Genomic DNA, 15,792 nt, shown 5'->3' on the forward strand with positions numbered 1-15,792 from the left:
TTATTTGCATGAAGAAGGTTGATTGCGAACGCAAATAAAATGATATTTAGGTCTATTTAATGCCGAAGTAATTAAATTCGCATACAAAATGTTTTAAAAGTGAGAGAAATCTATTGATAACAATAACTTGCGAGTCTCTATAAAGCTATAATAAACAGCGATTACTTGAAAAGATTATTAATATTATCGAAGTAATATAAAATATTATATATCGGCAATCATTAGCCTTAACATTGTCAGTATGAAATGAAAACTGGATGAACTCGACTATTGGAATCTCAACAATTTTGAAGTACACAGATTGATTTACTAAAACGATCAATGTATTCCTAAGTTTTAACTTCATTTGCAAAATCATATTAAAAGGGACATAATTGCATCAATTGTTTTTTTTTTTTTTTTTATAAATTAATATTTATGTATATAACGTTCAGAGATATATCGAACTATTTAGAAATGACATGTTAGATAATTTTTAAAATTACTAAATTTTTATAATGTCATTCGAAATATCATATCATATCATATCATAGTAAATGACCCCATATGAAATATTGAAATACAATTAGAGAAATAATAAATATTTTGAGATGGGCTGGACTTACCTGCTATGCGCAGGACGGCACGATCCGCCGGATCCAGCTGCAGTATGCTGAGCGGCTTGTCCTTAGCCCATTCGCTAAGGGATTCGCGATCCATCATAATGTTCGCTGCGCTGCCCGTGGATGCATAGATGCGGCGGCGTTTGCACAGCTGCTGCTCGGATTGATGATGCCGTGGGTGGAGCACTGGGCACGAGCCATGTGCCGATGTGCCGGCACCTGTTGGTGTTGTATTCCGAATGCCACCGTTGCCGTTGCCGTTGCAATTGATCTCCAACTCCTCCCCTCGCCCGGCGATCGCCAACAGCTGCGGCGAGTGCGGCGATTGCGGCGTGGAGCGAGAGCGAGCGTAACTCCGCGGGGACGCCGTGTTTGCCTCGTCTTCTGCTCCGTGTAATGAAGACGAGGTGTGCGAGCGAGATAGTGCTTTGCTGCTGTCTCGCCTGCTCCAGAGCTGGGCTTGTGTTTTTACTTAAGCACTAATTGAAAATTGTACTAAAATTTATCTAATGCTGTTTTTGTTCATTTTAATACTTGGCTGTAAATAAAAAAAATAAAATGAAATAAATAAAGCAATAAATAAATAAATAAATATTGTGCGTGTACAATAATAGTTTTATTCTCTATTAAGAAAAGTTTTCAATTTCTGAAAGAATAATATAATATTCATTTTATTCTTCTTAACTTATTCAAACATTTATTTCAATATCATTTTAAACAATTATTGAATTTGCATCTTTTACGAGCTTTTACTGCACTTAGTTTGATTTAATTTTATTTTGCAATATTTATGTAATATATATATATATATATATATATATATATATATATATATATATATATATATATATATATATATATATATATATATATGTATTTTTCCATTTTTTTATTATTATTTTTGCGAGCTTTTTATAGTATTTTAAATTTTTTTTATTTAATTTTTTATTTAATGAAAACTATTTTTTTTTTTTTTTGCTATTCTGTTTGCTTTTATAAATGCCACAGTTTGAGAGTCGTTCACGTAATATTATCCACAGTATACTTTTAGGCGGCACGTAATATTATAGCAGATGACTCTGTCTGTCCGCCTCTGTATTTGTAAAATGCGCGGCAACAATAGCAACAACAACAAAACAAGAACATGAAAGCACTTGTTATCAGCTGCTCGCGAGGCAATGGTTTGCCAGTGGGTCAATGCCAGCCAATGAAACAACAATATCGCACACACACACGCACACAGTGAATAAACGGAAAACGCTCTTTGCGATAAATTATGTGTTTAGTTTGGCAGTCATTGTGCCTTGGATAACTACCAAAATTGAAAAACAAAACAACAGCGCTTTCGAAGTCGAAAAACGGCCGCGCAATTTACAATCAATGAATTTCGAAGAAGCAACGGAAACTACGTTTGCTGATAAACAACGGTGCACGTGTGCAAGTGTGTGAGAGTGCAGCGAAATGTCAACATAATACAAATGCAGAGAGCAAGCAGCGACAGAGAGTGATAGGGAGCGGTAATAGAAATGCGAGACCGGTTTCATATGAAGAGAGACACAGAAGGAGAGAGAGAGAGAAACGGCGAGAGCATTTGCGCAAACGCAATGCAATACCGGAAATAGTCGCCGTTTCTTCTGCTGCTGCCGGTGCAGACGTTGCGAAGCAGCGTGCAATGTACAAGAATAAAAAAAATTGTCGGACCAAACAAGAAAACAGTAGAACCAGAAAAACTTTTATTGGACACCTAACGGCAGGCTTCCAGTTCAGCTAGCCTAACTAACTCTCTCTCCCTCTCTCTTCCTCATCAACTCAATGGCCAATTATCGCTGCTGAATTGTATTATTATTGAGTGCCTTTTGGCAAAAATAACTGTATACGTATGACTGTATACAAGTATACTCGTGTGACTGTGTGTGTGTGTTTATTTATGGGAATTGTTTTGACGCGGTTTTGTTTTTGCCGCATGCTTTTTATTACTTTTATCAAAGTCTTTTGTGGACACATTTGGGCAGTCACATCGAATAACTAACTGTACAATAAAGATAGAGGGAGGGGGCATTGGCTAGGCAAACGTGATTGGCAAACTTAACATTTTGAATGCCTGTCAGCAATGCTCGACTGCTTATCAAACTGTCCAATGCGCAGCTTGACATTTGCGCTGAAGTGCGTGTCAAACTGTACAGGCAGGCTCTGTAAGCTTTGACGCCGACGTAGGCGTCACTGTCGGCCCTCAAATCAACAAACTTATCACAAAAAGCCCAAAATGCAACAACAAATATCAAAAATATCAAAAATAATTGTGTGCGTGCGCTTATCAACAGATAAGCAGTCATGAATTCTTTCTTCTTTTTGACTGATAACTTCTACAGTTATAATTCAGAAGAAAAAACGAATGAAAAAAAAGAGCAATGAATCGGGCGGCCTTTACTTTTGTACCTACCGACTATATATAGCGAGTGTAATCTAAATGGATTAGCAAATATAGACTGAAATATATCCTACAATATTGTAAATATTAAGATCAATGAGAACTGAGACAGAGGGAAGAAAATTTTTGAACTAAATTTTATAAATATATTTGATATACCAAGGCTATTAAAGCGGACTTCAATTTTCAAGGCTGTTTAATAAGAATAATAAATAAATAAAAATCTAGTTTCATCATCATAAATATAAGTATGATCGAAAGTAAAGACGAATTAGAATTCAAATTATAAAAAAAAAATAATACAAATAAAACAAATATACAAATTATTTAAGTAAATAATATACCTTGTCATCAAACTACAATATTATATGTGCTTAGCCTTACCCAACACTAATTACAGGGTATCTAAAACGCTAAAGCGCTGATCTAATCGCTGTCCAAATCTAACGAAGGTTGCTCAAACGTTGATTTATCGTATGGCTAAGCTATATGTAGAATGTGTTAAGACAGAAGCTCTTGAGAAGCTCTAAAACTACATTTTATACAGATTTAATTAAGAACATCCGAATGGTTCGCACATTTAACTTGTAAATTAGCAGACATCTCATTTGAATTCGAAAATAGAAAATGAAAACGAGACGAGCTGCCCTCTGGCTGCGCCGCGGTTGACGACAGAGATCCCAACAGCTGTTGAGTTAGCAAATATATATAATTAAGATTTAGGAGCTGTTGCAAATAAATACCTATAATTAGAACTAAGGACCCAGAGCTAGATGTTCTTGATGATAGACAGGGAACTGGATATCTGCAGAGGCTATAAATTCTGAGCTAAATTTAAATTTGTGTGGATTGAATTGCAAAATCAAGAAACAAACAAGTAAGAAAGCTCTAGTCGAGACTGCTCGACTACGAGATCCCCTGAACCCTTGGAGTGCTAGCTATTTCAATAATTTTTCGCGTCTTTCAGCTTACACAAGAAACACGCACACATACACAAACACATACACACACAAGCACCCACGCATAAACACGCATGGGCTGCAGTGTGCGCTTACTATGAGAACTTAATTGTTTAATAACTTTTTTTGTATTTGAAATACGCGTTTTACAAAAGTGAGGGTGAGGGGGTGAATTTAGAGGTGGGGGGTAAATTTTAACAAAATCCGAAATTGTATAAATTGCATATAAGCATATATAAAAAATTTGGAGACTCTAGCAATAAAGGTGTAGAAGATATAATTTTATAACTGGTTTTCGATAAGGTTTTTTATCGATAAAAAAAGATCGGGATGAGTTATCGATTTTTAATGATAAACTCGATATCCGCGCTGTAATTACGAACATTTTACAAAAAATTTGAAGTCTCTAGCTCTTATATCTTCGGAAACCCACGCGTTCAAACATACGGACAGGCGGACAGGGCCAAATCAACTCAGCTCGTCACCCTGATCAAGAATATATATACTTTGTGGGGTCTGCCACGCCTCCTTCTGCCTGTTATATACATTTCAACAAAACCATTATACCCTGATTTCCCATTTTCAATGGGTTCAGGGTATAAAAACAAGACCTGACAGAATGATGGACACAAAAGCCTTAGAATATCTATTTACTATATATACATTGTATATATACAAAATACACATATAATTAATAAGTATGATTTAATGAATACATTATACCTAACTTTATTACGGATAGCCTTCTGGGTTCTAAGTTCCTATTTTAAAGTTCAGCTTCCTAAAACTCATCAGGTTTAATTGATTAAACTAACATTTTTATTTATTTATAATAAATTACTACCTTTTACAATCAAATTTTCTCAAATTAAAAAAACGAGATTCATTAATTGATCTAGTTCTTAAAAATAAAAATATCGGATCAATTATGAAGGCACACAAGATATATACTACAGATTTAAATCAATATTATTACCTCTATAGATCTAAATCTTCTGGAACTATATTTGGAACTCAAACAACCCATTTTCCAAATAGCAAAGCGGAACTAAAATGCAATATTAATTCGATTTGAGTGAACTAGTTCCAATTTTATCAAATTATCTTTTCACATTTTGACTAATGCTGCTGCTCCAATTGTTAAAAGCTTCTTCTAGATTGTTTTTTCGTACCGACATTCCTAAGCCTTGGTTATCAAGCAAACCACCGGAACTGGCGGTTGAGAACTTGTATAACGATTCTGACAACAATGTGGTAAGCAACGCCACATTTATATAACTCGACAAGTCGTTGCTCGATTTCTGTGTGTGAAGAGCCCATAAAAAAGCACTTGAAGCAAACACCCCAAGACTCTTTGATGACCAGAGAGGAGTCTATTTCATACGTTGACTCCTCGCCCAAAGAAACGCTAAGGCAATGCCAAGACCTGCTTGCACGTGCACCGAGTTTAGATCAGCAATGGGCTTTCCAGTGCCAAAAAGAGCCACAAAGAGAGGAATCAGCGAGGCAACAGAGAGAGGGCAGTAACAAAGTCAATTAAGCGACAGTTGAACGGACAATAACAGCAAATGGGAGAAATAAAAACCGTCACAAAACAATAAATGCTGATAAAACGCACACAATGGGCAACCAGTTTGACAACGTCATCGCTTGAAAAAAAGTAAAAAATAAAACACACGAACGAACGAAGCGAACGACTAGCAGATATCCTATTATAAGCTAAAAGTCTTTTCCTGCTCTCTCTACCTCCTCCTCCCATAGACTAGAAGATAACTGTAACAACCAGGCACATCCATCAGAGGTCTTACCGCAGTAGTATCATCCAAATTTTTTCATCAGTAAGATCTGAGAACCAATCGCTATAATTTAGTTCCTTAATATCAAAAGTTACCTTAATATTTATGATCTCGAATCGAAATTCTCGATAAATATTGATTTAGGATCGTCAATATCAATATCATAAATATAAATATTTTAATATACATTGATATCACAAAAAGTTATTAACATCAAATTAACGTTGATATTTACTGATTATAAATACTACTATACTCTATAACCACAATATGCTCAATCTCAGTCTCTTCCAATATTTACAGGGCATAAAATATGGAATTTGAAACGACATGCCAACAGGTGAGGGGGGTGGGATAGGCCTAAATACCCGACCATGGGAACTAGTCGTAGTACAATTTTTTAATTGTCTCGAAAGTCGACAGGCATTAATAAACGGCATTAGTCTCGCCTTACATAAGCAACTAGAAACTAATGAAATCATATTCTCAATTGCATTGATTGAGTAAACGACTATATTAGATCATTATTTTGTTTGCGATATATAGCACGGACGCATATCGGTGATTATGTCATCTATCACGAGCCTGGGGCCGTGGGGCCATGCAATTAGTTATCGGACAGCCGCTCGGGTCACCCAATTAGGCAAACATTTTGCATATCAGCTGGAAACGAGCTCAATTAAAAATGATAGTTATTTCAAATATTTCAAATTTCATAATTTACATTCCAGTTTGCATTGGACGAACAACAGCTGGCGGCATAATATCTAAACTGAGCCATTATCTAGTTTATTATTATCAATTTTAAGCGTAAAATTAAGCAATGTCTAATTTTCGAATTAGCATATTTTTAGCTTTAGGCGGTTGAGTGAACTTCTCGATACAGATCTTATGTGTAATATCAATAATATTGTAATAAATAATTATTCGCATTTATCGTATGTATAATTATCTCTTTCACAGTTTACTCTTCAATATTTCCCTTTTGTTTTTAAATTTTAAAACTGTTTTAAATATTGATTGTTAAAGTTCGAGTTTTATTTAGCTCTCTTGATCCCATCAATTGACCCCAGCAATTATCAATCTAATTTACTTCGTTTTGTAACGTGGAAAAAATTATTTGAAGTCATTTCTGGTTGCGTTTCTTAAATTTAAATATATTTATACTATACATCGTTGTGTTAAGCACATCACTTAAAGCTTTTTTCTAATTAATCGTTGATCAGTTATGCTTAAATGTTCCTTAATTTTTCTTTATAGGTTTATAGGTTAAACTCGACATATTCTTAATCGTCGTATGATCTATCATAAATTCACCGGAGATATGTGTTATAGGTCTTTTCAGTTTTCAATTCAGTTCAAAATATTCCTTATTCCCCTCCGCTCTCTCTTAGGCAAATCCACTCGTCCGTTGTCCAATCATTCCGCCATATATCGCTTAGTCCTCAAAGATCAGTCATTGTTTAAAGTGTTCGTAAGTCTGCGTCATCTAATCATCAGTTGGTCTTTCATCTTTTCAACCGTCTAGCCGCTAATTGTTAAATGGGGCCTGTTTGAAACACTTTATTTTTCATGTTTACGAGCGTCAGTTGGCGGTCTAATTGGGGCTTTCCTTTCACGGTGCGGCTTGGAGAATAGAGTTTTGTTTTTCGTTTATAGTTTTTGTAGGCGTTTCCTCTGCAGAATTTTAATTAGCTGGAAATTTTGAAGTTTGAAGCTGGGTAACTAATATTAATTCCGTAGAAAAAGACTTGTTGATTGCGCTGGTTGTTCGCTTATCAGAGATGCCACATGCCAGATAGCCCAAGACATGACAATCATCATGATGATGACGATGATGATGATTATGAAAGATGCAAGAGATATCAATAAAGTTCTTCATTACTTTTAGTCGGACTAAGAATATCAACTATACTTCAATTGAAGTGACGATGATGCAAGACACATCAATAAAGTTTTACGTTGTAGAATAGCTTCATTGTAGCTACTGGGCTTCCGCTTTAATTAGGCTAATCGGGCAACTCTTGAGCGTCACGCCTTTAATTCGCATGCAAAGCGGCGACACTTGAACTTTAGTTACGAGTTCAGAGTTCCGCTGAGACTATGGATGGGGAACTGGGGGATAGGGGACTGAGGATTGGGCCGACACACCCTGACGCCAAACAGACCGAGGGCAACTTTTTAGCCAAGAGAAGTAAAAGCAAAAAAAAAAAACAAAAAACAAAAAAAAACTAGAAACATGGGCCAAGTGCATGGTAAAAACGCATAGCTTGTCAGACAGCTAAGAGAAATAGACGAACACAGAGAGGAGTAGGGGCAGTGGATGTAGACACAGGCAGACGAAGCAATAAAACAGCTACAGTCAACGCTCGAGTGCATTTTCCGGGCCAACATCAGAACAACAACCACTACAACAAAAAAGATGGCAGCAACAACTACATCGGCAACCCTTGAGTTCTTGCTTTTCTAGGCTAGGGCCGCAAATCAATTTGATGATGTTACAACTAGTTAAGTTAGAGCGGGAGAGAAATAAAGATGAGAGGGAGAGAAAACACATTGCAGGTCGTTATATGAATTATAATGTACAGTGAATGCGCGCTAATGTAAACGCGCCGATCTAAAGTGTAATCCCCAGCAGCAAACACTGCATAAATTATAATATTCGACTCAAATATACCCTGTGCTAAACGTTAGTCCTGAATACGAATTAGTTTATTTTCGCTCTTAAATCAATAGCTATATTTATACTGATCGAGGCAAATGTACCCACAACTGCGCCAGGACTTACAGAAATATATATAATTAAATTAATTCTCTATCAATTAGAATCACTGTAAGTTTTCAATTTAGGAGCATTCACTCTATTGGAACAGCTGCCAAAAGACCAAACATCCAATACCCCGTGTTTATGTGAGTATTTGCGTGTGTGCGTGTTTGGGGGTTGATTGCGTGCATTTTCAGCAGCCACTGAACTTTGCTGTTATAAAAAGAACAAGCAAAATAAAGAAAGACGAACAAAAAAAAAAAAAGAAATTAAAAAAAAAAAAAAAGTAAATTGTAAACAGAGCGCCGGTAAAGTTGAGAGCGAAATGTCTTGCACTGGTTCCTCTTCCTCTCCCTGTCTTTTACTCTCTTTCTCACTGTCCGCTCTTTGCGCTGTCTGCTTTATGAATGTTGTTGTGGTCAGTGTCAGGGCTGCCATTGACAGGCGGCAGGCAGCAGGTTGAATGTCAGTGTGTGTGTGTGTGTGTATGAGTAATGCGTGCGATTGACTGATCAAAACGGAGCATGTGAAATGTGAGCAAAATGTGTCACTCACCACTCAAAAAATTACCCCTCCCTAACTTTTACTATCGATTTTTCAAGGGGCCCGCAAAAAAAAAGGAACATTACTTAATGAATGTAGATAGATAAAAAAGTATCACATGCATCGGCTTATTAGCATCAAAGTGCGAAATTTGAAGGGAGGAGAGCTTTCGATGTTAGCGCTGACAAAGATAACGTTGAGAACGTTGCTGCATCTTCGCAGAAGTAGCGCAGCCGCCACATAAACCGGCCTTTGCCGGCTGCGCCTCAGCTGCGACGTTCTCTGACGAGGGTTGAGGGTTGACACAATTTACAAGCACACACACATGCACATATGTATATATGTAGATATGTGTATGTAAATATGTACGTTGCCTTTGTGCTCCATTAAAAAGTTTATAAACAAATTATGTAGCTGTTTATTTAACACTCACACACTCACATATATAAACATATACAAACACATTAGCAGAGCAAAAACAAATGTTGACGGCTGGAACTAAAATTCCTCATGAGAACAAATACCGTTTATTGTTGGAGCTTTTTAACTTTATTTTGTGATGATCTGTTCCATGCAGTTTTTCTTCTTTTTTTCTTACTCTTTCTCACTTTGCATTTGTCATTTTGCAGAGGACCGAAACACGTCGAATCTTTGTGTTTTGCACAATTTCTTTTGCACGTTTTTTTGTTTTATTTTATTTAATTTTTTTTTTTCTCCTTTTTTTTGTTTGCCATGCATTGCCCTCAAATCGTGCTGCGGTCGCCGACGCGAGCAGCGCTGCCCTGCAAGCTGACTCATAAGGAGCAGCAGAGACGGTGGCAGCATGAGAGTGACAGAGAGAGAGAGAGAGGGAGAGCAGCGCACTTACAGCAAAAGAGATTGAAAAGAGGTTGAAAAGATAGACAAGGCGACACGAAGTGAGCGCAAGGAGCGACTGAGCACCCTGCTCTTGTTGTTGTTGCTGCTGTTTTCACAATATTTTTTTTTTTTTATATTTTACTTTTCGTTTTGGCTTTTCTCGAGCAACATTTTAGCTTTTGTTCGTAGTTGCTCTGATGCTTATGTTAATTTTCACACACACATACACACACACATGAATATATGCACTGCATACACAAAAAATTATAAAATAATTTATGGCAATTTAAGCAAGCGAATCGTTCGAGTTGCTGCTGTTGTTGCTGGAAAATCTCTTTTACACGCTTGCAGTTTGAATGAGCTGCACAACTATTTTTTTCGGTGCTACGCTTTGGTTTGCAATTCGTTTACACACACTTTACAATAGAGTTGATGTTGCTCTTGTTGTTGTTGTTGCTGTGCTTGGTGCAATTCTTCATGTAGATACCGTTACACTTGTGCAATTTACAATTGTCGGTGTTATTACACAGACACAGACTACACTTACACGATTAGACAACCAGACACACACACACAGATATGCACATGTAGAAGGCGTATTCGCTACAATAAATTATAATTCACGTGCTCAAATTACATACACACGCGCACGCAATGAAAATTTCTCAGTGCAGCGAAATTTAATTCTACCGAAATGCAATGCGAGTAACGGACCTGGCGGCAGTAGTGGAGCGAGCGCATACGTCCTACCGCGTTGACTTTTGAATTGAAACTGATATCGTCTATCGATTGAGCAAGTGAAATGATTCTATCCGGCGGCGACTGCACTCAGAGAGAGCGATTGAAGAGAGCGCAACTGTTTCTGTGAAACAGGTCCGTTCTGCGCATGGCACGAAAACGTATAAGGTAGGCAGTGCATTATGAGTTCTTATCTGTGAGTAGTGAGACGAGTTCATTACGTCACATACGTTTGCATATGAGAGGCGCCAAGTTTAACTTTGTAAAATTAAATACATTTTATATGCTCCCCCAATTTGTATGAAAAGTGCAAGGTGTAGCTAATTTTAAAGTTTTTCAGCAACAAATAAATTAAATACTGTTCAAGGTCTACAAAAAAGAAAACGAAATCTATTAAATATACGTACTTCATTTAAAATCATATAGAAACGTATTAAATTTAAATTGAGGTTTTGACCGTGAGGTCGTTCGAAGGGCATCGAATACTCTATTATCGAGTATCGATACGGTAAAATATCGATATTCGCAACTACTAGTATACCGGTAGTAGCTATAAAATTCTTAAAGATTACAGCGTATTTACTTGTTTTTATTTCAACTTTATTTAGCTATCACTTTTTTGTCTTCGATTTTATCATATCATCATATATAAATAATTTAATTGTAGCTCAACAGCATGGCTTTGGCTATCTCCTGTGCTTTGGCCGTACCCGCGAGTTGCTCAGATATTTTCAAGGCGAATTCGTACGCTGTGCCGGGTCCACGGCTGGTTATTAAATTGCCATCCTGGACGACATTTTGATCGTCCACATAGCTAAGAAACATTAATTAGTTGTTGAAGCAATTTGTATATCGATATTTTATGTAGCTACCAGTATTTCTCAACCAGCTGCGGCTTCATAGCTGGATACGACGTCAGGGATTTGCCAGTGGCGATGCCGTGCTTGGCCAACGCTGTGGGAGCTGCGCATATAGCTGCGATTAGGCGCCCTGCCGATTCCTGTTTATGCAGCAGCTCGCCAACTGCCTTCGAGTTGCTCATGGCGGTGGAGCCACCCAGACCCCCGGGTAAAACAATAACATCGTACACCTGGTCCGTAACAGCGTCCTCCAACGACTTATCCGGCACAATCATCACGTCACGCGAACATTTGACCGGTTCGCTGCCTTCCAGTCCAGCTACCGTCACAATTATCTAAAACAAAACAACAAAAAATGTCTTACTATAAATAGCCAGACATTCGATTTTTTCACTCACGCCCGCGCGGCGTAACACATCCGCAGCAATGGTGAACTCCATTTCTTCGGCACCTGGTGCCAGGACAATCAAAGCACGTTTCCCATCCATTTTATTGATGTAAGTTCCCTTCGGCTGTTGTATAGCTATGCTCAAGGCGCTGTTTTCGCGACTTCTACCCAGAGTCAGCAGTCGTAGTGGCCATCGTAGCATTGAGTACATATCGATAGTTTTTGTTGTGGACTTGTTATCGATGTATAAATTATGGGCCTAGTTCCAAATTTGTAGTTTTTAATTTTGAATATTCACAAGCAGACTTTTTATAAAAATAAAATAAAATTTTTGGAATAATATTCAATGAATTAAAACTAAGGCTACTTTTTGGAATAGACTGCAAAAAAGGCGAAACTTAGATTAGTCCGAAAATGTAAAGCTCCCAAGAAAGAGACGAGTCAGTGAACCAGTCACATTGGGCTTTTACTCCTTACTTGGCCAATTGTGACGTCATTTGGGACAGACTTCCATTCTAATTACTAAATCAATTTCTCTTCCAATTATAGTTATAAAAAATGCCTAAAATTGATTTTATCAATTGGAACTCCATTAGTATTTGAGGCAATAAATAATTGAACCATCTATGAAGAAATGAACAAAAGTTCCAGTTGTGACATTATTCAAATCCATTTCAACAAATTTTTAGTTAAATATATTTTTATTGAACAAAAAATATGTATCTATGTATTTTGTTTCTTGTCTGCGATCGAATATGTTGTTTTGTTGTTGATTTTACATACATATATGTATATAGACATGCAAAGGTGTATTGCCAAATGTAGATTTAGTTCTTGAAATAAAAAATACATAAAACTAATTATGTAAAACCGCAAAAAATTTGCAAAGTAATTTGAAATGTTTGGTTATTTGTTTTTGTCGTTTGTATAAAATATAACTTAATTGAATTATTTGTTAGACATAAGAACTATTTGTATTAAAGCGCTTACACTAATTGTTAGACAGCTGATTTTTATTAATTTATGTTTTAGTTTTTGTTTTATTTTTAAATTTCAATTGAATTAAATTAATTGTCTCTGATGATACACTCCAATATTAATATTCTGGAAAAAATGTTTACGTCGTAATTTAAGTCACATTTAGAACTTGTTTGATTTGTGTTTGTTTTGTTACATTAGTTTTTGTTTTTTAATTTTTTTCTTCTTTACTAATAACATTTAAAAAGATCACCAAAGTTACAGATTTCCCATATTTTACGTTGCTTACGTTTCTCAATAAGTTTTTATTCTTTTTTATTTTATTTTCATATATTTTTATATAATTTACGAATAATGTATTTTTGCTCATTTCTGCTTAAGTAATAATTAATTATTGATTAATTACCCGGCGTTTTGGTATAAACATTTAAAGTAAGAGTTTGTTTTTTTTTTTTGTTTGTTTTTTTTTTTTTTTAAATTGATCTTTTTCATAAGTGGATCGTATGTATATATGTATATATATATATATATACATATATATATGAAGTGAAGTAAGTATTTGTAAGCTTCAGATAGATAGTTTTGATACCTTTGATTTACGAGTACTTTTACTTTATTCAAGATTTTTACTAATCCAATTTCAGCTAGGGTTCAATATATACTTTTTATTTTATTTTGTTTTTGTTTTTGTTTTTGTCTTTGCATGTTAATTGGAACACTACGACAATTGTGGGGGGCGTGGTTTCTTTTCTGTATGGGACTAATTGGAAGAATAGAGTACACAGTTACACACAGATATATATATGTATATATACATTTATATATACATATATATAACCTATGTATCGGTAAGTAATATATAACGTATATAATTGCTTTGGAGTTAGTCCTTTTTTTCGTTTGTTAATTGTGGCATAAATTTTTATTTCCTTTAGGAAGAGTTGTGCAATTGCTGTTCTAGCTTCGATTGATCTCTATTTAGAATACATATTATATATCTATATATACATACATATGTATATATATATATAGTTGTATTGTAGACATCTATGTATTGTGTGTGTTTACTTAGTTGCTAATGTGTTGTTAATTTTATCATTGAGTTTTGCAATAAACGGCACATTTATAAGTATTATTATTAATTGTTTTGTTTTTGTTTTTGTATTTTAAAGCTCAATTAAATTTCGACACATAGAAAGTGAGAGAAACATTATAGTCGGCTTTGCGGTTGGGTTTTTAATAGACACTATATTATGCATGGAAATCTCACTCTACGCTATATATAAATAAACGTACATATAGCATATGAGATATTGATATAATGTTTATTGTTTTTAGCTGCACGACATTTGAAGAAACCATGAAATGTGTTTATGTGTGTGTGGAAAATATACTATAAATATTTTTCTTTTTTTCATTTGAATCAGATGACTATATATTTATATAGTTATAGTTTTTGCATTTTAATAAGTTACGCAGCCAAAATCATGTTCTTGTGTTAATCACAAATGTCAACGGACTTTTTGCTTGCATCTGCGCATATAGTTAGATTTGGAGATGCAGATATATATACATATATATACATATATATATATATATATGTTAAAGCTTTAGACTTTGCTCTATAAATGTCGTGCCTCTTCTATGTGTTTTACAAGTACAAGTTACAATTACAAGGATACATTCATTGTCGGCACATAAATTGTGTGTTTTTTTTTTTTTACTGTTTCTTTTTCTTTTAGCTTAAAGTACATAAAAATGTAATTGGTAATTTGTAAAATTGTTGTTGGGGTTTTAATGTTGAGAGACCCTAAAACTTAAAGAGACCCCGCAGATTTTTCTCGTTTTGTTTGCATTGTTTCGTTTACATTGTTGCTTTTGGATGTGCTTAAAATTATAATTGATTTTTTTAAGGTTTTTTCTTTCTTTTTTGTTGTTAAGAAATAAACGTACAAATTTAATCCCTTGTGTTAAAACATGCTAATTAATTAATATTTTGTTTATAATAAAATACATTTACAAAAAAACATATTTGTTGCAAACTCACTTATTTTGCACACATTGTTTTGTTTTTTGTTTTCGTTTGAATTAAAAAACTAATTTGTAATAGAAATTGTTTCACTTAATCATGTTTATACTTTATGTATTTTATAATGCTCACATATATATAATGCATGTAAATGTGTTTTTGTGTCTGTATGTATGTGTGTGTGTGTGTGTAATGACACATTTAAACAGGCTTTGTTAAAAAAAAAAAAAAAACAATAAAAATTGATTTAAATAATATTCTAATAGAAAATTGAAATCTGCAACAAAATTGTTCAGGACAATTATTGTTATAAATAAATGGGTTGCATTGCATTTTGTTTTCGTTTTTTGTTTTTGGTTCCATAATAGAACAAATCAGCATAATGTTAACTTGAACTGTGTCTTCCATAAGAGTACATATATATAACTCAATCTATATATATATATGCATATGGTATTTTGTTAGATTTGTAAAATTGGCAAATGTATATGTAAAAACTAAAACTAAAACTAAATATGCCCCATGAGTTAAGGGATGCAGCGGCAAAATTATGTTAAGAAAGTATGGAATATATATATATATATGTGTTTATATATATATTTATATAGAGCATTGAATATGTTTAGCATATTAATTGTTTACCCGTACACCACGTAATCTGCTTAAGACTCCATTAAATAGAATTAACAATGTTTTTGCTTTTAAATTATGAAACTTAAGTTGAGCTAATAAGAGGTACATAAATTAGTTGGACATTGGGATTTGATATGCCGTGTTTATATAGTGTGTGTATGTTGATTGTGTGTGTATGTGTGTATTTATACAAAACATAAGCTTTTTAACTTAAAT

The 15,792-nt window shown here is 34.6% G+C and overlaps 2 protein-coding genes and 1 long non-coding RNA gene across 7 annotated transcripts in view; 1 reads left to right on the plus strand and 2 right to left on the minus strand.

The window, feature by feature from the left end:
• shot (dystonin-like protein short stop) overlaps nt 1-10,712 on the minus strand; it is a 99,479-nt gene extending 88,767 nt beyond the window's left edge. For 2 of the 5 annotated variants that reach the window (XM_018009424.2, XM_018009425.2), the window contains exon 1: nt 606-1,124. In XM_018009424.2, coding sequence (XP_017864913.1) covers nt 606-702 — 97 coding nt within the window. In that variant the 5' untranslated portion in view covers nt 703-1,124. Of the gene's footprint in view, nt 1-605; nt 1,141-10,497 lie in introns of those variants that run through there. The other 3 variants (XM_018009407.2, XM_089470877.1, XM_018009426.2) reach the window with 3 other exon arrangements.
• A 554-nt stretch (nt 10,713-11,266) lies between these two features.
• On the minus strand, nt 11,267-12,292 carry DJ-1alpha (class I glutamine amidotransferase-like superfamily protein dj-1alpha). The gene is made up of 3 exons (XM_018009466.2): nt 11,947-12,292; nt 11,561-11,883; nt 11,267-11,502 (listed from the first exon to the last, which is right to left on the minus strand). The coding sequence occupies exons 1-3, from the start codon at nt 12,145-12,147 to the stop codon at nt 11,346-11,348; spliced, it is 681 nt and encodes a 226-aa protein (XP_017864955.1). The 5' UTR covers nt 12,148-12,292; the 3' UTR covers nt 11,267-11,345.
• On the plus strand, nt 12,234-14,203 carry LOC149268837 (uncharacterized). Its single transcript, XR_016270406.1, has 2 exons — nt 12,234-12,352; nt 12,486-14,203. It is a non-coding gene; the product is annotated as an uncharacterized LOC149268837 (long non-coding RNA).
• Nucleotides 14,204-15,792: the final 1,589 nt, after the last annotated feature.

The sequence above is a fragment of the Drosophila arizonae genome, chromosome 5 (assembly GCF_054131065.1).
Source record: "Drosophila arizonae isolate 15081-1271.41 chromosome 5, UAZ_ARI_1.0, whole genome shotgun sequence".
Taxonomy (NCBI): domain Eukaryota; kingdom Metazoa; phylum Arthropoda; class Insecta; order Diptera; family Drosophilidae; genus Drosophila; species Drosophila arizonae.